The sequence below is a fragment of the Nerophis lumbriciformis genome, linkage group LG18 (genome assembly GCF_033978685.3).
Source record: "Nerophis lumbriciformis linkage group LG18, RoL_Nlum_v2.1, whole genome shotgun sequence".
NCBI lineage: Eukaryota > Metazoa > Chordata > Actinopteri > Syngnathiformes > Syngnathidae > Nerophis > Nerophis lumbriciformis.
Window position 1 is genome coordinate 12,038,530 of NC_084565.2, and position 25,295 is coordinate 12,063,824.

Genomic DNA, 25,295 nt, shown 5'->3' on the forward strand with positions numbered 1-25,295 from the left:
TGACGTTGGCAGCTTGGTCCAGGTGTGCTGTGTCTTATCGCCGCCGGACTTGGGACACATCAGCCTTTGGCGGCAGCGGAAACGTTCTCAACATCAAGAGCGAGCGAGCGGAAGTTGCGTTTTCTTTTCTTTCTTTTTTTTTTTTTTTTTTTTTTTTGCAGAAGTTGACGATGAGGAGCAGGCTTGTTTTCCTGCTGCTGCTTCTTCTCCTCGCTTTTAATAGCGGATTCGTGCGCGGCGACGACGAAGATGCATTGGAGGAGCTGCAGGTGGAGACCCTGGTGAGTGCTCAAATGGACGTGATTTACGTGCAGGCGTTGAACGCAACACTAAACCTTCTTTCTCCCGTTAGGAGAAACCCCAAAGTTGCTCCGTACTTTCCACGATGGGGGACACGTTGCACATCCACTACACGGTAAAACTGCATGTGGATCATATCAGTCACGTCTTTCATGTCGTCCTGCGTTCTAAGGACGGTTATTGGACCGTTTGACGGAAAGGCGACCCTTTTATTTGACAAGTGAGGCCCAAAAACATGAGATGCTAATGAGCTTTATTGGAGTGTGTGTGCGCGTGCGCGTGTGTGCGTGCGTGTGTGTGTGTGTGCGTGTAACTGTGCTGTGGCAATGCAACACGTCAGCAATAACGCGGTCACTACTACATGCAAGCTGTGTGTGTGTACTCCCTACTACATGCCAGCTGTGTGTGTGTGTGTACTCACTACTACATTCAAGCTGTGTGTGTGTGTGTGTGTGTGTGTGTGTGTGTGTGTGTGTGTGTGTGTGTGTGTGTGTGTGTGTGTGTGTGTACTCACTACTACATGACAGCTGTGTGTGTGTACTCACTACTACATGCAAGCTGTGTGTGTGTGTGTGTGTGTGTGTGTGTGTGTGTGTGTACTCACTACTACATGACAGCTGTGTGTGTACTCCCTACTACATGCCAGCTGTGTGTGTGTACTCCCTACTACATGCAAGCTGTGTGTGTGTGTGTGTGTGTGTGTGTGTACTCACTACTACATGACAGCTGTGTGTGTACTCCCTACTACATGCCAGCTGTGTGTGTGTACTCCCTACTACATGCAAGCTGTGTGTGTGTACTCACTACTACATGCAGCTGTGTGTGTGTACTCACTACTACATGCAAGCTGTGTGTGTGTACTCCCTACTACATGCAAGCTGTGTGTGTGTGTGTGTGTGTACTCACTACTACATGACAGCTGTGTGTGTGCTCCCTACTACATGCAAGCTGTGTGTGTGTGTGTGTGTGTGTGTGTGTGTGTGTGTGTGTGTGTGTGTGTACTCACTACTACATGACAGCTGTGTGTGTACTCCCTACTACATGCCAGCTGTGTGTGTGTACTCCCTACTACATTCAAGCTGTGTGTGTGTACTCCCTACTACATGCAAGCTGTGTGTGTGTACTCCCTACTACATGCAAGCTGTTTGTGTGTACTCCCTACTACATGACAGCTGTGTGTGTGTACTCCCTACTACATGACAGCTGTGTGTGTGTACTCCCTACTACATGCAAGCTGTGTGTGTGTGTGTGTGTGTGTGTGTGTGTGTGTGTGTGTGTGTGTGTGTGTGTGTGTGTGTGTGTGTGTGTGTGTGTGTGTGTGTGTACTCACTACTACATGACAGCTGTGTGTGTGCTCCCTACTACATGCAAGCTGTGTGTGTGTACTCCCTACTACATGCAAGCTGTGTGTGTGTGTGTGTACTCACTACTACATGACATCTGTGTGTGTACTCCCTACTACTTGCAAGCTGTTTGTGTGTACTCCCTACTACATGCAGGCTGTGTGTGTATGTGTGTGTGTGTGTGTGTGTGTGTGTGTGTGTGTGTGTGTGTGTGTGTGTGTGTGTGTGTGTGTGTACTCCCTACTGCATGCAAGCTGTGTGTGTGTACTCCCCACTACATGCAGCTGTGTGTGTACTCCCTACTACATGCAGCTGTGTGTGTACTCCTTACTACATGCAGCTGTGTGTGTACTCCCTACTACATGAAAGCTGTGTGTGTGTACTCCCTACTACATGACAGCTGTGTGTGTACTCCCTACTACTTGTAAGCTGTTTGTGTGTACTCCCTACTACATGCAGGCTGTGTGTGTATGTGTGTGTGTGTGTGTGTGTGTGTGTGTGTGTGTGTGTGTGTGTGTGTGTGTGTACTCCCTACTGCATGCAAGCTGTGTGTGTGTACTCCCCACTACATGCAGCTGTGTGTGTACTCCCTACTACATGCAGCTGTGTGTGTACTCCTTACTACATGCAGCTGTGTGTGTACTCCCTACTACATGAAAGCTGTGTGTGTGTACTCCCTACTACATGACAGCTGTGTGTGTACTCCCTACTACTTGTAAGCTGTTTGTGTGTACTCCCTACTACATGCAGGCTGTGTGTACGTGTGTGTGTGTGTGTGGGTGTGTGTGTGTGTGTGTGTGTGTGTGTGTGTGTGTGTGTGTGTGTGTATGTGTGTGTGTGTGTGTGTGTGTGTGTGTGTGTGTGTGTGTGTGTGTGTGTGTGTGTGTGTGTGTGTGTGTGTGTGTGTGTGTACTCCCTACTACATGCAAGCTGCGTGTGTGTGTACTCACTACTACATGCAGGCTGTCTGTGTGTACTCCCTACTACATGCAGGCTGTCTGTGTGTACTCCCTACTACATGCAGCTGTGTGTGTACTCCCTACTACATGCAGCTGTGTGTGTACTCCCTACTACATGCAGCTGTGTGTGTGCTCCCTACTACATGCAGGCTGTGTGTGTACTCACTACTACATGCAGGCTGTGTGTGTGTGTGTGTGTACTCCCTACTACATGCAGCTGTGTGTGTACTCCCTACTACATGCAGCTGTGTGTGTGCTCCCTACTACATGCAGGCTGTGTGTGTACTCCCTACTACATGCAGCTGTGTGTGTACTCCCTACTACATGCAGGCTGTGTGTGTGTACTCACTACTACATGCAGCTGTGTGTGTACTCCCTACTACATGCAGGCTGTGTGTGTGTACTCCCTACTACATACAGGTGGTGTGTGTGTACTCACTACTACATGCAAGCTGTGTGTGTGTACTCACTACTATATGCAGGCTGTGTCTGTGTGTACTCCCGCCTACATGCAGATGTGTGTGTATACTCCCTACTACATGCAAGCTGTCTGTGTACGGTACTCCCTACTACATGCAGCTGTGTGTGTACTCCCTACTACATGCAGCTGTGTGTGTACCCCCTACTAAATGCAGCTGTGTGTGTGCTCCCTACTATATGCAGGCTGTGTGTGTACTCACTACTACATGCAGCTGTGTGTGTGTACTCCCTACTACATGCAGCTGTGTGTGTACTCACTACTACATGCAGGCTGTGTGTGTGTGTACTCACTACTACATGCAGCTGTGTGTGTACTCCCTACTACATGCAGGCTGAGTGTGTACTCACTACTACATGCAGCTGTGTGTGTGTGTACTCCCTACTACATGCAGCTGTGTGTGTACTCCCTACTACATGCAGCTGTGTGTGTACTCCCTACTACATGCAGGCTGTGTGTGTGTATGTGTACTCCCTACTACATGCAGCTGTGTGTGTACTCCATACTACATGCAGGCTGTGTGTGTGTACTCCCTACTACATGCAAGCTGTGTGTGTGTACTCCCTACTACATGCAGGCTGTGTGTGTGTACTCACTACTACATGCAAGCTGTGTGTGTGTGTGTACTCCCTTCAACATACAGATGTGTGTGTATACTCCCTACTGCATGCAAGCTTTGTGTGTGTACTCACTACTACATGCAAGCTGTGTGTGTGTACTCCCTACTACATACAGGCGGTGTGTGTGTACTCACTACTACATGCAAGCTGTGTGTGTGTACTCACTACTATATGCAGGCTGTGTCTGTGTGTACTCCCGACTACATGCAGATGTGTGTGTATACTCCCTACTACATGCAAGCTGTCTGTGTACGGTACTCCCTACTACATGCAGCTGTGTGTGTACTCCCTACTACATGCAGCTGTGTGTGTACCCCCTACTACATGCAGCTGTGTGTGTGCTCCCTACTATATGCAGGCTGTGTGTGTACTCACTACTACATGCAGCTGTGTGTGTGTACTCCCTACTACATGCAGCTGTGTGTGTACTCACTACTACATGCAGGCTGTGTGTGTACTCACTACTACATGCAGCTGTGTGTGTACTCCCTACTACATGCAGGCTGAGTGTGTACTCACTACTACATGCAGCTGTGTGTGTGTACTCCCTACTACATGCAGCTGTGTGTGTACTCCCTACTACATGCAGCTGTGTGTGTACTCCCTACTACATGCAGGCTGTGTGTGTGTACTCCCTACTACATGCAGCTGTGTGTGTACTCCATACTACATGCAGGCTGTGTGTGTGTACTCCCTACTACATGCAAGCTGTGTGTGTGTGTACTCCCTACTACATGAATACTTGCCACATTTCATTCATTCGTCGCTGACTGATCACCATTGGGACAGAAAGTTGTGAGTGACAGCCCTTTGATAAAGAAGGTGAGAAATAGGGGTGCCAGGAAAAAATCAATTTACATCCAAATCTTGATTATTATTATTTATTATGATTGTGAAATGATTAAAATGTTCAAGAATATTCATTTTTTTTAAATCAGATTAATCATAATTTTCCATTTCGATTAATCATGATTAATCACAGTGTGTTACTTGCTGACAGAATTCCAATGGAACTTTATTGTCAGAATGTCATACAGGAACACAAAGACTATCAGTGTTATCGTTTAGACTGCAAAATAAGTCACCGTGGGGCCAAAAAAAGTTGTGAGTGACAGCTCTTTGATAAAGAAGCTGAGAAATAAGGGTGCCAGAAAAAAAACATTTACATCCTAATGTCGATTCTTATTTATTACGAGTCTGAATTTATTAAAAATGTTCAAGAATCGATTTTTAAAAATATATTTTTAGGATATCTCTGCGCTTGGTGCGTGTGTATGTTATACGTCAGCAGCCCCCAAAAAATGAGCTTTTATAAGTTATAACCTGTTTTGAAAATGTTTATTTGTAATTTTTATACCAAATATTTAGTGCTGTTGAATGATAATTTTTAAAAAAATCAGATTAATCATAATTTTCCATTTCGATTAATCATGATTAATCACAGTGTGTTACTTGCTGACAGAATTCCAATGGAACTTTATTGTCAGAATGTCATACAGGAACACAAAGACTATCAGTGTTATCGTTTAGACTGCAAAATAAGTCACCGTGGGGCCAAAAAAAGTTGTGAGTGACAGCTCTTTGATAAAAAAGCTGAGAAATAAGGGTTCCAGAAAAAAAACATTTACATCCTAATGTCGATTCTTATTTATTACGAGTCTGAATTGATTAAAAATGTTCAAGAATCGATTTTTAAAAATATATTTTTAGGATATCTCTGCGCTTGGTGCGCATGTATGTCATGCGTCAGCAGCCCAAAATAAATTCGCTTTTATAAGTTGTAACCTGTTTTGAAAATGTTTATTTGTAATTTTTATACCAAATATTTAGTGCTGTTAAATGATAAATACATTTAAATCAAATTAATCGTAATTTTCAATTTAGATTAATCACGATTAATCACAGTGTGTTACTTGCTGACGGAATTCCAATGGAACTTTATTGTCAGAATGTCATACAGGAACACAAAGACTATCAGTGTTATCGAATAGACTGCAAAATAAGTCATCGTGGGGCCAAAAAAAGTTGTGAGTGACAGCTCTTTGATAAAGAAGCTGAGAAATAAGGGTGCCAGAAAAAAAATATTTACATCCTAATGTCGATTCTTATTTATTACGAGTCTGAATTGATTAAAAATGTTCAAGAATTGATTTTTAAAAATATATTTTTAGGATATCTCTGCGCTTGGTGCGTGTGTATGTCATACGTCAGCAGCCCCCAAAAAATGAGCTTTTATAAGTTAAAACCTGTTTTGAAAATGTTTATTTGTAATTTTTATACCAAATATTTAGTGCTGTTAAATGATCATTTAAAAAAAATCAGATTAATCATAATTTTCCATTTTGATTAATCACAGTGTGTTACTTGCTGACAGAATTCCAATGGAACTTTATTGTCAGAATATCATACAGGAACACAAAGACTATCAGTGTTATCGTTTAGACTGCAAAATAAGTCACCGTGGGGCCAAAAAAAGTTGTGAGTGACAGCTCTTTGATAAAGAAGGTGAGAAATAAGGGTGCTAGAAAAAAAACCATTTACATCCTAAGGTCGATTCTTATTTATTACAAGTCTGAATGTATTAAAAATGTTCAAGAATTGATTTTTTTAAATATATTTTTAGGATATCTCTGCGCTTGGTGCGTGTGTATGTCATGCGTCAGCAGCCCCCAAAAAATTCGCTTTTATAAGTTGTAACCTGTTTTGAAAATGTTTATTTGTAATTTTTATACCAAATATTTAGTGCTGTTAAATGATAAATACATTTAAATCAAATTAATCGTAATTTTCAATTTAGATTAATCACGATTAATCACAGTGTGTTACTTGCTGACAGAATTCCAATGGAACTTTATTGTCAGAATGTCATACAGGAACACAAAGACTATCAGTGTTATCGATTAGACTGCAAAATAAGTCACCGTGGGGCCAAAAAAAGTTGTGAGTGACAGCTCTTTGATAAAGAAGCTGAGAAATAAGGGTGCCAGAAAAAAAACATTTACATCCTAATGTCGATTCTTATTTATTACGAGTCTGAATTGATTAAAAATGTTCAAGAATCGATTTAAAAAAATATATTTTTAGGATATCTCTGCGCTTGGTGCGTGTGTATGTCATGCGTCAGCAGCCCCCAAAAAATTCGCTTTTATAAGTTGTAACCTGTTTTGAAAATGTTTATTTGTCTTTTTTATACCAAATATTTAATGCTGTTAAATGATCTTTTTTTTTTTTGAATCAGATTATTTATAATTTTCAATTTCGATTAATCATGATTAATCACAGTGTGTTACTTGCTGACAAAATTCCAATGGAACTTTATTGTCAGAATGTCATACAGGAACACAAAGACTATCAGTGTTATCGTTTAGACTGCAAAATAAGTCACCGTGGGGCCAAAAAAAGTTGTGAGTGACAGCTCTTTGATAAAGAAGGTGAGAAATAAGGGTGCTAGAAAAAAACCATTTACATCCTAATGTCGATTCTTATTTATTACGAGTCTGAATTTATAAAAAATGTTCAAGAATCGATTTTTTTAAATATATTTTTAGGATATCTCTGCGCTTGGTGCGTGTGTATGTCATACGTCAGCAGCCCCCAAAAAATGAGCTTTTATAAGTTGTAACCTGTTTTGAAAATGTTTATTTGTAATTTTTATACCAAATATTTAGTGCTGTTAAATGATAAATACATTTAAATCAAATTAATCGTAATTTTCAATTTAGATTAATCACGATTAATCACAGTGTGTTACTTGCTGACAGAATTCCAATGGAACTTTATTGTCAGAATGTCATACAGGAACACAAAGACTATCAGTGTTATCGATTAGACTGCAAAATAAGTCATCGTGGGGCCAAAAAAAGTTGTGAGTGACAGCTCTTTGATAAAGAAGCTGAGAAATAAGGGTGCCAGAAAAAAAACATTTACATCCTAATGTCGATTCTTATTTATTACAAGTCTGAATGTATTAAAAATGTTCAAGAATTGATTTTTTTAAATATATTTTTAGGATATCTCTGCGCTTGGTGCGTGTGTATGTCATGCGTCAGCAGCCCAAAAAAAATTCGCTTTTATAAGTTGTAACCTGTTTTGAAAATGTTTATTTGTAATTTTTATACCAAATATTAAGTGCTGTTAAATGATAAATACATTTAAATCAAATTAATCGTAATTTTCAATTTAGATTAATCACGATTAATCGTAGTGTGTTACTTGCTGACAGAATTCCAATGGAACTTTATTGTCAGAATGTCATACAGGAACACAAAGACTATGAGTGTTATCGATTAGACTGCAAAATAAGTCATCGTGGGGCCAAAAAAAGTTGTGAGTGACAGCTCTTTGATAAAGAAGTTGAGAAATAAGGGTGCCAGAAAAAAAACATTTACATCCTAATGTTGATTCTTATTTATTATGAGTCTGAATTGATTAAAAATGTTCAAGAATCGATTTTTAAAAATATATTTTTAGGATATCTCTGCGCTTGGTGCGTGTGTATGTCATGCGTCAGCAGCCCCCAAAAAATCGCTTTTATAAGTTGTAACCTGTTTTGAAAATGTTTATTTGTCTTTTTTATACCAAATATTTAATGCTGTTAAATGATCTTTTTTTTTTTTTTTAATCAGATTATTTATAATTTTCAATTTCGATTAATCATGATTAATCACAGTGTGTTACTTTCGGAGTTCCAATAGAACTTTATTGTCAGAATGTCATACAGGAACACAGAGACTATCAGTGTTATTGATTTAACTGCAAAATAAGTCACCATGGGGCCAAAAAAAGTTGTGAGTGACAGCACTTTGATAAAGAAGGTGAGAAATAGGGGTGCCAGAAAAAAATCTATGAACATCCCAATCTTGATTCTTATTTATTACGATTCTGAACGGATTATTGTTGCAATGGATTTAAATCAGGTGAATCCTACTTTTGAATTCAGATCAATCGTGATTAATGATTAATGATGATTTGTGTCCGACACGAATAATCGCACGTCTTCCGAGTGGTAATCAAGCGTTTTCCCGACAGGGGAAGCTGATGGACGGCAAGGTGATCGACTCCTCACTGTCCCGCGAGCCGCTGGTGGTCGAGCTGGGGAAGAGGACGGTGATATCGGGTGAGTAGACCTGTTGGATCGTGTCAAAGCAATGACCGGCATACGAACAAATTTTGTCTCGCCAGGTCTGGAGCAGAGCTTGGTGGGCGTGTGTGAAGGGTGCGTAGAAAACTGCAACACAACCCAATCATTTTTGATTTAATGTTAATTATTTTATAATCTTTGTTTATGAGTTTATTCAATGTTTTTGTCTCCTTTTGTTTGTCGCAGGCAGAAAATCAAAGCCACTATTCCGTCTCACCTTGCATACGGGAAAAAAGGTTACCTTCCCACCATTCCAGGTAGACAACACACACTTTTTACCCGTGTTCACCCAAAATGTTTAATTCATTCATTGTATGTTACTGTTGATTTGCCAATATTTTGATGGTTAATGCAAAGAAGCACATTCGATGTTGTCTTACACTTAGAAAATCTTTATTGTCCCCGAGGGGCAATTTGGTTTGCAGCAGTAGTCATTAAAAACAAGGTACAACAGTAAAAACAAGGTACAACAGTAAAAACGAGGTACAACAGTAAAAACTAGGTACAACAGTAAAAACAAGGTACAACAGTAAAAAACAAGGTACAACAGTAAAAACGAGGTACAACAGTAAAAACAAGGTACAACAGTAAAAACAAGGTACAACAGTAAAAAAAACAAGGTACAACAGTAAAAACAAGGTACAACAGTAAAAAACAAGGTACAACAGTAAAAACGAGGTACAACAGTAAAAACAAGGTACAACAGTAAAAACAAGGTACAACAGTAAAAAAAAACAAGGTACAACTGTAAAAACGAGGTACAACAGTAAAAACGAGGTACAGCAGTAAAAACGAGGTACAACAGTAAAAACAAGGTACAACAGTAAAAAACAAGGTACAACAGTAAATACAAGGTACAACAGTAAAAAAACGAGGTACAACAGTAAAAATGAGGTACAACAGTAAAAACGAGGTACAACAGTAAAAACGAGGTACAACAGTAAAAACAAGGTACAGCAGTAAAAACGAGGTACAACAGTAAAAACGAGGCACAACAGTAAAAACGAGGTACAGCAGTAAAAACGAGGTACAGCAGTAAAAAACGAGGTACAACAGTAAAAACGAGGTACAACAGTAAAAACGAGGTACAACAGTAAAAACGAGGTACAACAGTAAAAACAAGGTACAGCGGTAAAAACAAGGTACAACAGTAAAAAACGAGGTACAACAGTAAAACGAGGTACAACAGTAAAAAACAAGGTACAACAGTAAAAACAAGGTACAACAGTAAAAACAAGGTACAAATACATACAACATACAAACCATCATGAAGGCATTGAGCTAAAAACTAAAAACATTTGTAATACAAAAAAAACTAATCATCACACGTCGCTTCCCACTAAAGTGACTGCATAGCAGCTAAGCTTGTTTAAGAGGCTAATTTTTTGTCGTCTTTAGGCGACGCCAGCCTGGAGTTCGAGGTGGAGGTGATGTCGCTGACTCAGCAGACGCCATGGCAGAAGATGGTCAACGACGTGTTCCCACTGGTGTGTCTGGCCCTGGTGCCCACCTTGCTCGGCCTTGTGGGACTGTACCTCTACAACAAGGCCCAAGACCAGAAAGGCGGCAAAAAGAAGGCAAAGGACAAGAAGAGCAAGAAGAAATAAGGCCAGGGGCAAAGAACTATTTAAATTTAAAAAATATAAAAGTCCTGGGCTCATTTATTTGTCTTCTGTTGTGTCTTGTAGAAAACATACAAGTAATGGAGCAGCTCATGAACACTGTTTGTCCCCAAACACAAATAATTGTCTTTTTTTTGGGAACATTCTTCTTTCATTCTTGCTTAAATAAAAAAAAAATACAAAAACAAAAAAATTATATATATATATATATATATATATATATATATAAATTGTGATATCCAGTCCTCAAGCGTGGGTGGTTCTTATTGTTATTCTTTAAGTTTTATTTCGAACATGCACACAGGTAAACCCAGCAGGCGCAAGACATTGATACAACGTTGATTATACGTACGTGTCCTTTAAAGATCACTTTGCAACAACGTATTTGTAAATTGGGACAACGTTTATGTCCCAACGTTGGATCCACGTTGTTGGTTGGGAAATGACCAAATTTCGATGGTCAAATCAACGTCAGAACCTGACATTGAATAAACATCAAAGGGCATGTTGTTTCAACGTTGTATTTGTGTTGTAGAATATTGGTTGGGGAATTATCAAATTTTAATGGTCAAATCAACGTCGGAACTAAACATTGATTAAATGTCGTCAAAAAGCATGTTGTTTCAATGTTATGTTTGAGTTGTAGAATATTGGTTAGGAAATGACCAAAATTCAATGGTCAAATCAACATCAGAACCCAACATTGATTAAACGTCAAAAAGCATGTTGTTTCAACGTTGTATTTGTGTTGTAGAATATTGGTTGTGAAATGACCAAAATTCAATGGTCAAATCAACGTTACTACCTGACATTGAATAAACATTGTCAAGAGACATGTTGTTTCAACGTTGTATTTGTGTTGTAGAATATTGGATGGGAAATTATCAAATTTTAATGGTCAAATCAACGTCAGAACTAAACATTGAATAAATGTTGTCAAAAAGCATGTTGTTTCAATGTTATGTTTGAGTTGTAGAATATTGGTTGGGAAATGACCAAAATTCAATGGTCAAATCAACATCACAACCCAACATTGATTAAACGTTGTCAAAAAGCATGTTGTTTCAACGTTGTATTTGTGTTGTAGAATATTGGTTGGGAAATTACAAAAATTCAATGGTCAAATCAATGTCAGAACCTGACATTGATTAAACGTCGTCAAAAAGCATACTTGCCAACCTTGAGACCTCCGATTTCGGGAGGTGGGGGGCGGGGGGCGTGGTCATGGTGGGGCAGGGCGTGGTTGGGGGCGTGGTTAAGAGGGGAGGAGTATATTGACAGCTAGAACTCACCAAGTCAAGTATTTCATACATATATATATATATATATATATATATATATATATATATATATATATATATATATATATATATATATATATACATCCTGAAAATATGCAAACAAAACTGTGTTTAGATAATTGATACTTCAAATTTGCATAAATAAATCTTAAGGAATATAACATAACATGAGAGCTTCAAAATGTAATGAATAAAATGCTAAAATTGTTGATAAACAAGCAATTATTTTAATAATTAAATATGGTCATTTTAAATGAATTATGATCATTTAAAATTAATTATTTCAAATATATTTATTTTAATGTATAATTCTATGGCTGGATGTAATAAGGAGTCAGAAAAAATACAAATAAAAATACAATTAATTTTGATGTTTTTAGCAAAATATAGTACAAATGTATTTCGTTTTTGGTTTTTTTAATTAGTAAATATATTTATTTTTAGGTAAGATAAACATAATAATACAATTTATCTCTAGTATGGATGATTTAGTTCTTGTCACCCTGTTGTCTTCCCGTCTGAAAAAAGGCTGTCATCACTCAGGTCCGCATGGAGCTGGAGGGGGCGTGGCGTCCAGCTCCGGCTGAAAATCGGGAGATTTTCGGGAGAATATTTGTCCCGGGAGGTTTTCTGAGAGGCGCTGAATTTCGGGAGTCTCCCGGAAAATTCGGGAGGGTTGGCAAGTATGTCAAAAAGCATGTTGTTTCAACGTTGTATTAGTGTTGTAGAATATTGGTTGGGAAATTACAAAAATTCAATGGTCAAATCAACTCCATCATTTTTGGTGATTACTGTGATAACTGTGGGTATTTGTACTTTATTTATAATAGTTACGATATTTAGCAGTGGCACTATTACAATAGCACTACTTTTTCTGCGGGTTGATTCGTAGAGTGAGACAACTACGTCTGGTTGTGCACATGCGCGCACAAGCCATATCCTTCCGCCTTAACAAATATTAAATACTTTTGTTTTGCGTGTAATATTATGTAATTCATATATAATACGTAACATAGATGTATAAATATTCTAAAATAAAACATAAAACGTGTTTTATTTACGTTTGTAAAAAAATAAAAATAAAAAAACGGTGGAGCGGAAATGCACTATTTTTCGCCGTGCAACCTTTTCCGGTCCTCTTTCCAGCTTCCCGTGCAAAATGGTGAGTCCCCCAGAATAGTCGTCGTTGGCCTTAAACGAAATAAAACTATGTTTTTGTGAGTTATGACACCAGGTTAACTCGTCCTTGTGTACAATATGACAATGTTCTCGCGTAGTGTGTCATATTGTTGTTGGAAGTCGCATGAAACGTTTATAAAGGTGTCCGGGCCTAAATGCTAGCTGTTAGCAACCTAGCAGCCCCTCCATGTGTTCCAGGTAGCTCGCGCTCTCCGTCAAAGCTACTATCTTGACCTATTTAGCACATTTCTATCATTGTATGTAAGATTTAGGCTTAAGAAACTAAAGGTTATTGTTGAAAATGAAACGACATTTAGCTTATTTAAGTCACAACTGTCGGGCATGGTGACATCGTAACTCGCATAGCTGCGTCGACTGGCTAATAAAAGTCAACGTTAATTTGCAATTGGGTTATGATGAAGTGCGGTGATGTTTAATATTGTGCTTAATTTACCTGTTTAGTTTGAGTAATAATTAGAGATGTCCGATAATATCGGCCGATAAATGCTTTAAAATGTAATAGCGAAATTATCGGTATCGGTTTGTTTTTTTATTATCGGTATCGGTTTTGTTTTTTTATTAAATCAACATAAAAAACACAAGATACACTGACAATTAGTGCACTAACCTCCCTCCCCCATTTATACTCATTCACACAAAAGGGTTATTTATTTCTGTTATTAATATTGTGGTTCCTACATTATATATATCAATACAGTCTGCAAGGGATACAGTCCGTAAGCACACATGATTGTGCGTGCTGCTGGTCCACTAATAGTACTAACCTTTAACACTTAATTTTACTCATATTCATTAATTACTAGTTTCTATGTAGCTGTTTTAGATTGTTTTACTTTCTTTTTTATTCAAGACATTTTTTTTAATTTATTTGTCTTATTTTATTATTTTATTTTATTTATTTTTTAAGTACCTTATCTTCACCATACCTGGTTGTCCAAATTAGGCATAATGTGTTAATTCCACGACTGTATATATCGGTATCAGTAATTAAGAGTTGGATGATATCGGCAAAAAAAAGCCATTATCGGACATCCCTTGTAATAATGTATCTTATATCCCTAATCTGTCCGATTTGCTTATTGACCCTAATATGAGACGATTCAAGACTAGGTAGGTCTATCCTAGACAAATGAAAATATTATATTGGTAAAGGATCAACATTGAAATGACAGTAAATACCACTTTTTTAATATACCCTTAATTTGTGTTACCAATATGTTGGTACTGTCACGCCAAATTTCTTCCCCCTACAAAAACCTTCCCCCCTCATTTACTTCTGGGGTCATTTCCTCTTACGTCATTTCCTTTTACTTATGTCATTTCCTCTTACGTCATTGACAGCGATCGATAACACTTCGGCTATGACACAGGACAGCAGCACACAATATTGTAGTGAAATGGTTTCAACAATAATGTTGATTTAAAGTACAGACATTTAACAGTATTATATATTAATTAATATTAGTGAAATGGTTTCAACAATAATGTTGATTTAAAGTACAGACATTTAACAGTATTATATAATAATATTACCGTATTTTCCGCACCATAAGGCGCCCTGGGTTATAAGCCGCGCCTTCAATGAACGGCATATTTCAAAACTTTGTCCACCTATAAGCCGCCCCGTGTTGTAAGCCGCATCTAACTGCGCTAAAGGAATGTCAAAAAAAACAGTCAGATAGGTCAGTCAAACTTTAATAATATATTAAAAACCAGCGTTCTAACAACTCTGTTCACTCCCAAAATGTACGCAAATGTGCAATCACAAACATAGTAAAATTCAAAATAGTGCAGAGCAATAGCAACATAATGTTGCTCGAACGTTAATGTCACAACACACAAAATAAACATAACGCTCACTTTCTGAAGTTATTCTTCATTCATAAATCCCTCGAATTCTTCTCCTTCGGTGTCCGAATTGAAAAGTTGGGCGAATGTGGGATCCAAAATGGCCGGCTCCGTCTCGTCGAAGTAATCTGAGTCAGTGTCGCTGTTGTCCAGCAGTTCTGTGAATCCTGCCTTCCGGAAAGCTCGGACCACAGTTGTGACCGAAATATCTGCCCAGGCATTTACGATCCACTGGCAGATGTTGGCGTATGTCGTCCGGCGCTGTCTCCCTGTCTTAGTGAAGGTGTGTTCGCCTTCGGTCATCCATTGTTCCCACGCCGTTCGCAGTCGTGATTTGAATGCCCTGTTGACACCAATATCCAGCGGTTGGAGTTCTTTGGTTAATCCACCCGGAATGACGGCGGGTGTTGTATTTGTGTGCTTCACTTGTTTTTTGACACCATCTGTGATGTAAGCGCGCATGGAGTCGTATATCAACATGGACGGAGCTGCGTGAAAAAAGCCACCCGGCCTCTTCGCGTAAACTTCCCTTAACCACTCGCTCATCTTTTCTTCATCCATCCATCCCTTGGAGTTAGCTTTTATGATGACGCCGGCTGGAAAGGTCTCTTTTGGCAAGGTCTTCCTTTTGAATATCACCATGGGTGGAAGTTTCTGGCCATTAGCATGGCAAGCTAGAACCACAGTGAAGGACGACTTCTCATTCCCTGTGGTGCGAATATTCACCGTACGTGCTCCCGTTGTATCCACAGTGCGGTTCACAGGAATATCAAAAGTCAGTGGAACCTCGTCCATGTTGATAATGTTCTCTGGCTGGATCTTTTTTTCAGCTATCTTGTTTTTACAATATGCACGGAAAGTAGCCAGCTTTTCTTGAAAGTCTTTAGGCAGTTGCTGTGAAATAGTAGTCCGTGTGCGGATGGAGAGATTGCGTCTTTTCATGAACCGGAAACACCAAGAAGCACCACCTTTAAAATCATCCAGGTGAAGTTCGCTTGCTAGCGCTGTTGCCTTCATTCGAATAGTGATGGTGCTGACACTTCTGCTTGCTGCTCTCTGCTCAACAACCCACTGTGAGTTTGTCCTCCAACAGTTGCCATCTTGCTTTGTTCCCTCGGAATCTCTGTTTTGTCTTCTTTACCTGGCGCAGGTCATCTTCTTGCTTCCTCCACCTACGCACTATTGATTCATTTATGTTATATTCTCTTGCTGCTGCTCTATTTCCGTGTTCTTCGGCATGACTTATTGCCTTAAGTTTAAATTCTGCGTTATACGCGTGTCGCTTAGTAGGAGCCATTTTGTGGTCTGGTCTTTACAGATGTAAACACACAAAGGAAATGAAACGTAATATCCGCTTCTTCTTCTTCTACCGGGGCGGGTGGTTGCTTACAGTAGAAGAAGAAGCGCTTCCTGTTCTATGGGGGCGGGTGCTTACCTTGGCGGTTGCTTGCGTAGAAGAAGAAGCGCTTCCTGTTCTACCGGGAAAAAAGATGGCGGCTGTTTACCGTAGTTGCGAGACCGAAACTTTATGAAAATGAATCTTAATATTAATCCATATATAAAGCGCACCGGGTTATAAGCCGCACTGTCAGCTTTTGAGTAAATTTGTGGTTTTTAGGTGCGGCTAATAGTGCGGAAAATACGGTAGTGAAATGGTTTCAACAATAACGTTGATTTAAAGTACAGACATTTAACAGTATTATATATTAATTAATATTAGTGAAATGGTTTCAACAATAATGTTGATTTAAAGTACAGACGTCTAACAGTATTATATATTAATTAATATTTTTTGCACGTTACCACGAAGACAGAAGTTCCCAGCAGCGGCCCTAACACTGCGCCTGGAATTTTTCGAAGCCTGCTGGTGTTTGACATAAGTCCCCTGGGAAAGATAAAGACAAATGTCATTCAGTGACACCACCATTTTCAGGAGATTTGGATTCTATCGATCGCTGTCAATGACGTAAGAAGAAATGACCCCGGAAGTAAACGGGGGGGGGGAGATTTTTGTAGGGGGAAGAAATTTGGCGTGACAGCACCGGTACCAAAATACAAATAGAAGGGACCACAAAAAAAATTCATTATTGGCTTTATTTTAACAAAAAAATCTTAGGGTACATTAAACATGTTTATTATTGTAAGTTTGTCCTTAAATAAAATAGTGAACATACTATACAACTTGTCTTTTATTAGTAAGCAAGCAAACAAAGACTCTACTGATTTAGCTGCTGAAATATGCAGTAACATATTGTTTCATTTATCATTCTATTATTTTGTCAACATTATTAAGGACAAGTGGTAGAAAATGAATTTTTATCTGGTTATTTTCTCTTAACATTTTCTATCTACACTTCTGTTAAAATGAAATAATCACTAATTCTTCTGTTAGATACTTTACATTAGTTTTGGATGATACCACAATTTTGGGTATCAATCCGATACCAAGTAGTTACAGGATCAGACATTGGTCATATTCAAAGTCCTCATGTGTCCAAGGACAAATTTCTTGAGATTATTGCATGACATTTCTATCATTGTATGCGAGATTTAGACTTAAGAAACTAAAGGTTATTGTTGAAAATGAAACGACATCTACGCTTTTAGCTTATTTAAGTCACAACTGTCGGTCATGGTGACGTCGTAACTAGCATAGTTGCGTCGATTGACCAATAAAAGTCAATGTTAATTTGCAATTGGGTTATAATAAAGAGCGTGATGTTTAATCTTGTGCTTAATTTACCTGTTTAGTTTGAGTAATAATGTATTTTATATCCCTAATCTGTCCGATTTGCTTATTGACCCTAATATGAAACGATTCAAGACTAAACATATTCAAATATGTAGGTAGGTCTATCCTAGACAATTCAGGATTCAGGAGGAACAGTGTGGTTTTCGTCCTGGTCGTGGAACTGTGGACCAGCTCTATACTCTCGGCAGGGTCCTTGAGGGTGCATGGGAGTTTGCCCAACCAGTCTACATGTGTTTTGTGGACTTGGAGAAGGCATTCAACCGTGTCCCTCGGGAAGTCCTGTGGGGAGTGCTCAGAGAGTATGGGGTATCGGACTGTCTGATTGTGGCAGTCCGCTCCCTGTATGATCAGTGTCAGAGCTTGGTCCGCATTGCCGGTAGTAAGTCGGACACGTTTCCAGTGAGGGTTGGACTCCGCCAAGGCTGCCCTTTGTCACCCATTCTGTTCATAACTTTTATGGACAGAATTTCTAGGCGCAGTCAAGGCGTTGAGGGGATCTGGTTTGGTGGCTACAGGATTAGGGCTCTGCTTCTTGCAGATGATGTGGTCCTGATGGCTTCATCTGGCCAGGATCTTCAGCTCTCGCTGGATCGGTTTGCAGCCGAGTGTGAAGCAACTGGGATGAGAATCAGCACCTCCAAGTCCGAGTCCATGGTTCTCGCCCGGAAAAGGGTGGAGTGCCATCTCCGGGTTGGGGAGGAGATCTTGCCCCAAGTGGAGGAGTTCAAGTACCTCGGAGTCTTGTTCACGAGTGAGGGAAGAGTGGATCGTGAGATCGACAGGCGGATCGGTGCGGCGTCTTCAGTAATGCGGACGCTGTATCGATCCGTTGTGGTGAAGAAGGAGCTGAGCCGGAAGGCAAAGCTCTCAATTTACCGGTCGATCTACGTTCCCATCCTCACCTATGGTCATGAGCTTTGGGTTATGACCGAAAGGACAAGATCACGGGTACAAGCAGCCCAAATGAGTTTCTTCCGCCGGGTGGCGGGGCTCTCCCTTAGAGATAGGGTGAGAAGCTCTGTCATCCGGGAGGAGCTCAAAGTAAAGCCGCTGCTCCTCCACATCGAGAGGAGCCAGATGAGGTGGTTTGGGCATCTGGTCAGGATGCCACCCGAACGCCTCCCTAGGGAGGTGTTTAGGGCACGTCCGACCGGTAGGAGGCCACGGGGAAGACCCAGGACACGTTGGGAAGACTGTCTCCCGGCTGGCCTGGGAACGTCTCGGGGTCCCACAGGAAGAGCTGGATGATGTGGCTGGGGAGAGGGAAGTCTGTGCTTCCCTGCTTAGGCTGCTGCCCCCGCGACCCGACCTCGGATAAGCGGAAGAAGATGGATGGATGGATGGATGGATATCCTAGACAAATGAAAATACTATATTGGCTAAGGATCAACATTGAAATGACAGAAAATACCACTTTTTTAATATACCCTAAATTAGTGTTGTCCTGATACCAATATTTTGGTATTTTTCTAAATAAAGGGGACTAAAAAAATTTCATGTTTGGCTTTATTTGAACAACAAAATCTTAGGGTACATTAAACATATGTTTATTATTGCAAGTTTGTCCTTAAATAAAATAGTGAACATACAAGACAACTTGTCTTTTAGTAGTAAGCAAGCAAACAAAGGCTGCTGAAATATGCAGTAACATATTGTGTCATTTATCATTGTATTATTTTGCCAAAATTATTAAGGACAAGTGGTAGAAAATGAATTATTAATCTACTTGTTCATTTACTGTTAATAGTTAGTTATTTTCTCTTGAACATGTTATGTCTACACTTCTGTTAAAATGTAATAATCACTTATTCTTCTCTTCTTTGATACTTCACATTAGTTTTGGATGATACCACATATTTAGACCAAGTTTTTAATAGCACAAAGGATTTGGACAAGGTGGGCGGGCCCACTTGACACTATCCTGCTGTCTTTTTGCATGTAGACTAAGAAGAGAAGGAATAACGGTCGTGCCAAGAAGGGCCGTGGGCACGTGCAGCCCATCCGCTGCACCAACTGTGCCCGCTGTGTGCCCAAGGACAAGGCCATCAAGAAGTTTGTCATCAGGAACATCGTGGAGGCTGCGGCCGTGAGGGACATCTCCGAGGCCAGCGTCTTTGACTGTAAGTGGAAGGTGCAAATCTCAACACCTATTTTTTGGATTCCTCGCTTGAACCACGTTTATTTTGCTTCCCTGTGCAGCGTACGTTCTGCCCAAGCTCTACGTGAAGCTGCACTACTGTGTCAGCTGCGCCATCCACAGCAAAGTGGTGAGGAACCGCTCCTGTGAGGCCAGGAAAGATCGCACACCGCCGCCCAGGTTCAGGCCCAACGTGAGTAGCACACGCAGCAGCGCCCGGTTCCTTTCACGTCTGACACTCGTTTTATTTCCTCTTTAGGCCGGTGCCCCAAGAGCTCCTCCTAAGCCCATGTAAATCACATGCTTTACGTTTGAGGATTAAACTTTACCAACATGTTCAAATTGTTGATTTCCATTTTTCTGAGTTGCGAGTCAAATAAGAGCAGAAGACCGGAGGTGTTGACTATTTTATTTGGAGCAAATGTTTACAGTACAAGGTTGCATGTAGGAGTTAAAGTGACATCTGGAGGAGGCTTAGAAAAAGCACATTAAGATGCAGCGCAACATGGATATAGAAATGCACAACTGGGATTCATGTAGTACATACACAAAGGCAAATATATTTGAACACTTAAAGGTTGATGAGGTGTGCAGGGAGTTTAGTTTGTCTTTGGCTCTCAGCAGCAGCATTGAAATCCTTAGAACGCTTCTGCAGGAAAGAAAACCGGTAGTGGAGAACACTTCACTAGGCCTGTTGCAAAATGAGCCAAAACATATCAAATACAGGATGCAAAGTGTTGAAAAAAGGCTTCATTTATTATCTACGCCAGGGGTGCTCACCCTTTTTCTGCAGGCGAGCTACTTTTCAATTGATCAAGTCGTGGGGATCTACCTCATTCATATATATAATTTATATTTACTTATTTATGAAATATATGTTTTTGTTAACAAGTTAAATGTGTTTAATGATAATACAAGCATGTTTAACACATATAGTTAATATTGTTAATAAATTAAAGGTGTTTAATGAAAATACAAGTTTGTTTAATACATATAGTTAATATTGTTAACAAGTTAAAGGTGATTAATGTTAATACAAGCATGTTTAACACTTATAGTTAATATTGTTAAGTTAAAGGTGTTTAAAGATAATGCAAACATGTTTAACACATAGTTAATATTGTTAACAAGTTAAAGATGTTTAGTGATAATGCGAGCATGTTTAACACATATAGTTAATATTGTTAATAAATTAAAGGTGTTTAATGATAATACAAGAATGTTTAACACAGTTAATATTGTTAACAAGTTAAAGGTGTTTAAAGATAATACAAGCATGTTTAACACTTATAGTTAATATTGGTAATACGTTAAAGGTGTTTAAAGATAATACAAGCATGTTTAACACATAGTTAATATTGTTAATAAGTTAAAGGTGTTTAAAGATAATACAAGCATGTTTAACACATATAGTTAATATTGTTAATAAGTTAAAGGTGTTTAAAGATAATACAAGCATGTTTAACACATATAGTTAATATTGTTAATAAGCTAAAAGTGTTTAGAGATAATACAAGCATGTTTAACACATATAGATTCCTTTCTTTCATGAAGACAAGAATATAAGTTGGTGTATTACCTGATTCTGATGACTTGCATTGATAGGAATCAGACAGTGGTGATGATAACGTCCGCATTTTCGAATGGAGGAGAAAAAAAGTCCTTTCTGTCCAATACCACATGAAAGTGGTTGGTTTTTGGCATTTTATTTATCCAGCTTCCGTACTCCTTTGTATACACTTTACAAGAAATACATTGTCGCCAAACTCCGTAGCTTGCTAGCTTGTGCACGCCAGCTTTCTGAGACTCTTATTTTGTTAGCGCAGGCAGGATGAAGCAGAGCTTTTATTGTGCAACTGTGCAGTCGGTCTTTGGAGTTTTGACGACAGGTACGGCGCCAGAGTCTGTTGAAATAGTGTTTCTCGCCTTCCAGTCGGTAATTTTAATGAGCTGGCAGCAGCCAGCGTCATCTCAGAAGACCCTCGGGGGCCGTGAATGTCAATCAAGTGACGAAAGTGACGTCATAGTGAAGATTTATGATCGCTCATTTTTAGGACTATTCTTTTAATGGCTGGCTGGTGATCGACTGACACACCCTCCGAGATCGACCGGTAGCTCGCGATCGACGTAATGAGCACCCCTGATCTACGCAGTCATTCTCAAACTGTACTAGTAATGGTAGGCCAAGGAATCAATGAAATATTCAAACAGTGTTACTGTTCAAGCTAATGTTAGTGGCCAAAAAATTATAAATAAAACTTCCGCCTTGTTTTTAATGACTTAGGTCTACTACGCTACTGTATTTTAATGTTGGCCATTAAGGTGGTACTTGGTTATAAAGTTTGAGAACCACTGCTCTACAACATAGCCTAGCAGGAAACTACTTTTTCTTAAAACCGTTTTTCTCTTGGTCAGAAGTTTTCAAAGTAAGGAACCGTAAGACTTAGTTTGACACAAAAAAAAACATTTGTTGTACTAAAGAACAAGTTTGTTCTTAAATTGAGTAACCAAGATCTGGAATTCTGTGCCTCACTTGCCTCAAAGTCTGAAACAGTCTTGATTTGAGGTTTCCTTTTTAAGGCAATCTGATGGTTTAGTGATGAAATGACAGAAATAGGACTCTGCTGTTGTTGCGTTTGTGCTCTTAGCTCTCTAAAACTTTTTAATATTCAATTCAGTTTAGCTTGATTGAAACAATTCCTCACACGTTGACTTTTCTATTTTAATGCACAAAATATACACAAACATACTTCATCAGTACCTGTCACATGGTCACTTCATGGTACCAACATATGTTATTTGTCAGAGCAGTTCAGCCTTTGCCTTCAGGTTGATACCAACAGTGCAGCTTTTTTATTGACTTTTTGTCACCTTGTTGATATAAAATACCAATATATTGACCTACACAGGATTGGGTTTAGCATCACTAATGAAGAAAGGCCATTCCATGCAATCGGAGCGTTTATCATTCCTAGAAAATAAAATGAACACATGCGTGATCAATTTAAATGTAGAAATTCCTGAAGCAGAGGGTCCTGCACATTGAACTGATTGCAGATTTAATGTCATTTAAAGTGCATTGAACGTCAGAAAACTAACACGTGTTGCCTGTCTGCCTTCTAAAATTAGACTTATGATTTAAATCCTCCATAAATACAGTACAGACCAAAAGTTTGGACACACCTTCTCATTCACTACACAACTGATAAAGCAAAACATTCCACTAATCAACCCTGATAAGACAAACCTGTGATGTGAAAACCATTTCAGGTGACTACCCTTTGAAGCTCATGGAGAGAATGCCAACAGTGTGCATAAGTAATCAGATCATCATATTTTGAAGCAACTAGAATACATAACATGTTTTCACTTATTTTCCCCCCATTCTCTCAAACTTCAAGAGGTAGTCACTTGGAATGCTTTTCACTTCACAGTTGTGCTTGAAGCTCATGGAGAGAATACCGAGAGTGTGCGAAGCGGTAATCAGAGCAAAGGGTGGCTATTTTGAAGAAACTAGAATATAAAACATGTTTTCAGTTATTTCCCCTTTTCTTTTTGTTAAGTACATAACTCCACATGTGTTCATTCATAGTTTTGATGTGACAATCTACAATGTAAATAGTCATGAAAATAAAGAAAAGGCGAGGCCAAACTTTTGGCCTGTACTGTATATTTTTCTAATACTTTTGTTGCTCTTTGTCCCGGCAAGTAAATTACTTGTGAGCTATGTTCTGTTACCTTAACTCACGTATTTTCCAGTATTACATGATATTCATAACAAAGTTAAAATCTGCCTTGTTAAAATAAGTTATTTTAAAAGAAATGTTGGACCACTCGTGCAGCCCTTTGAGACACTCGTGATTTAGGGCTATATAAGTAAACTTTGAACTGCAAAAAGTGAAATCTAAGTAAGATGAAATATGTCAAATAAGGGTGATATTTGCTTATTTTCTGTCTGATAAGATAATTCTTCTCACTAAGCAGATTTTATGTTAGAGTGTTTTACTTGTTTTAAGTGTTTTGGTCCTAAATGATCCCAGTAAGATATTACAGCTTGTTGCTGAGATTTGATGACCTATATTGAGTAAAACATGCTTGAAACTAGAATATCAAATGTTGCAAAGCTGTGTCATCAACACTCACAAGTATAAAACTACTTTTTTAAAGTAATCATTTCTTACTTCAAGCATGAAAAAAAAATCATTATGTCAAGATAATGGCACTAGCATTTACTTCATTTAAGAATATTTTTCAACATATTGAGCAAAAGTCTTAATTTTGTTTCTACCAAGAAAAGTGCACTTATTAGTGAGAATATACTTATTTTTGGGTTCATTGAGGTTAGCTAATTTTACTTGTTTTGGAAAGTTTTGACAAGCCGAATTTTCTTGTTCTATTGGCAGATAATTTTGCTTAATTCAAATAAAATAACCCTCATTTTTATATATTTTTTTCTTGTTTTTGAACACTGACTTTTTGCAGTGTTATTGATTGAAGTGTCCACATGTTATTTGCATGTCTATATTTCACCTGTTTGCTCATTCTTTGCTAAAAAAAACAACAACTCACTCCTGCAAGCTAAGGAACCGTACACACATGAAACGAAATTGTGCTGTGCTAATACAAAATTGAGTCGTTCAATCTTTTCAGATGAATAAAAGTGAAATTAATTCTAAAAGCGTCACAACAAATAAACTGCACCGATTCGGTACACGTTGCGTACCAAAATTTACCGGATTTTTCAGACTATAAGTCGCTGAAAATCATACTTGCCAACCCTCCCGAATTTTCCGGGAGACTCCCGAAATTCAGCGCCTCTCCCGAAAACCTCCCGGGACAAATATTCTCCCGGAAATCTCCCGATTTTCAGCCGGAGCTGGAAGCCACGCCCCCTCCAGCTCCATGCGGACCTGACTGAGGACAGCCTTTTTCATGACGGGAGGACAACAGGGTGACAAGAACTAAATCATCCAGACTAGAGATAAATTGTATTATGTTTATCTTACCTAAAAATAAATATATTCATTAATTAAAAAAAATTAAAAAATAAATACATTTTTACTATATTTTGCTAAAAACATCAAAATTAATTGTATTTTTATTTGTTTTTTCCTGACTCCTTATTACATCCAGCCATAGAATTATACATTAAAATAAACATATTTGAAATAATTGATTTTAAATTTTCATAATAATTCATTTAAAATGACCATATTTAATTATTAAAATAATTGCTTGTTTATCAACAACTTTAGCATTTTATTCATTACATTTTGAAACTCTCAGAAGCCAAGTTATGTTATATTCCTTAATATTTATTTATGCAAGTTTGAAGTATCAATTATCTAAACACAGTTTTGTTTGCATATTTTCAGGATGTAGATATATATACATATATATATATATATATGTATGAAATACTTGACTTGGTGAATTATAGCTGTCAATATACTCCTCCCCTCTTAACCACGCCCCCAATCACGCCCCGCCCCACCCCCTACCTCCCGAAATCGGAGGTCTCAAGGTTGGCAAGTATGATGAAAATGCACAATAAAGAAGGAAAAAAACATATATAAGTCGCACTGGAGTATAAGT

The 25,295-nt window shown here is 38.7% G+C and overlaps 2 protein-coding genes across 2 annotated transcripts; both read left to right on the forward strand.

The window, feature by feature from the left end:
- fkbp11 (FKBP prolyl isomerase 11) lies at window positions 1–10,491 on the forward strand. Its single transcript, XM_061978552.2, has 6 exons — window positions 1–281; window positions 353–415; window positions 8,729–8,816; window positions 8,882–8,915; window positions 9,027–9,097; window positions 10,239–10,491. The coding sequence occupies exons 1-6, from the start codon at window positions 171–173 to the stop codon at window positions 10,445–10,447; spliced, it is 576 nt and encodes a 191-aa protein (XP_061834536.1). The 5' UTR covers window positions 1–170; the 3' UTR covers window positions 10,448–10,491.
- Window positions 10,492–12,778: 2,287 nt separating this feature from the next.
- Window positions 12,779–20,042, forward strand: LOC133618084 (small ribosomal subunit protein eS26). The gene is made up of 4 exons (XM_061978553.2): window positions 12,779–12,925; window positions 19,506–19,683; window positions 19,763–19,893; window positions 19,960–20,042. The coding sequence occupies exons 1-4, from the start codon at window positions 12,923–12,925 to the stop codon at window positions 19,993–19,995; spliced, it is 348 nt and encodes a 115-aa protein (XP_061834537.2). The 5' UTR covers window positions 12,779–12,922; the 3' UTR covers window positions 19,996–20,042.
- Window positions 20,043–25,295: the final 5,253 nt, after the last annotated feature.

What these genes read in the sequence shown, in the direction of transcription:
- fkbp11 (XM_061978552.2), top strand. Translation starts at nt 171, where the DNA reads ATGAGGAGCAGGCTTGTTTTCCTGCTGCTGCTTCTTCTCCTCGCTTTT. An exon ending in CGTTGCACATCCACTACACG is followed by an intron (nt 416 to 8,728) that starts GTAAAACTGCAT and finishes TTTTCCCGACAG; the next exon opens with GGGAAGCTGATGGACGGCAA. An exon ending in TTACCTTCCCACCATTCCAG is followed by an intron (nt 9,098 to 10,238) that starts GTAGACAACACA and finishes TGTCGTCTTTAG; the next exon opens with GCGACGCCAGCCTGGAGTTC.
- LOC133618084 (XM_061978553.2), top strand. An exon ending in CGAGGCCAGCGTCTTTGACT is followed by an intron (nt 19,684 to 19,762) that starts GTAAGTGGAAGG and finishes TTCCCTGTGCAG; the next exon opens with CGTACGTTCTGCCCAAGCTC. An exon ending in CGCCCAGGTTCAGGCCCAAC is followed by an intron (nt 19,894 to 19,959) that starts GTGAGTAGCACA and finishes TTTCCTCTTTAG; the next exon opens with GCCGGTGCCCCAAGAGCTCC.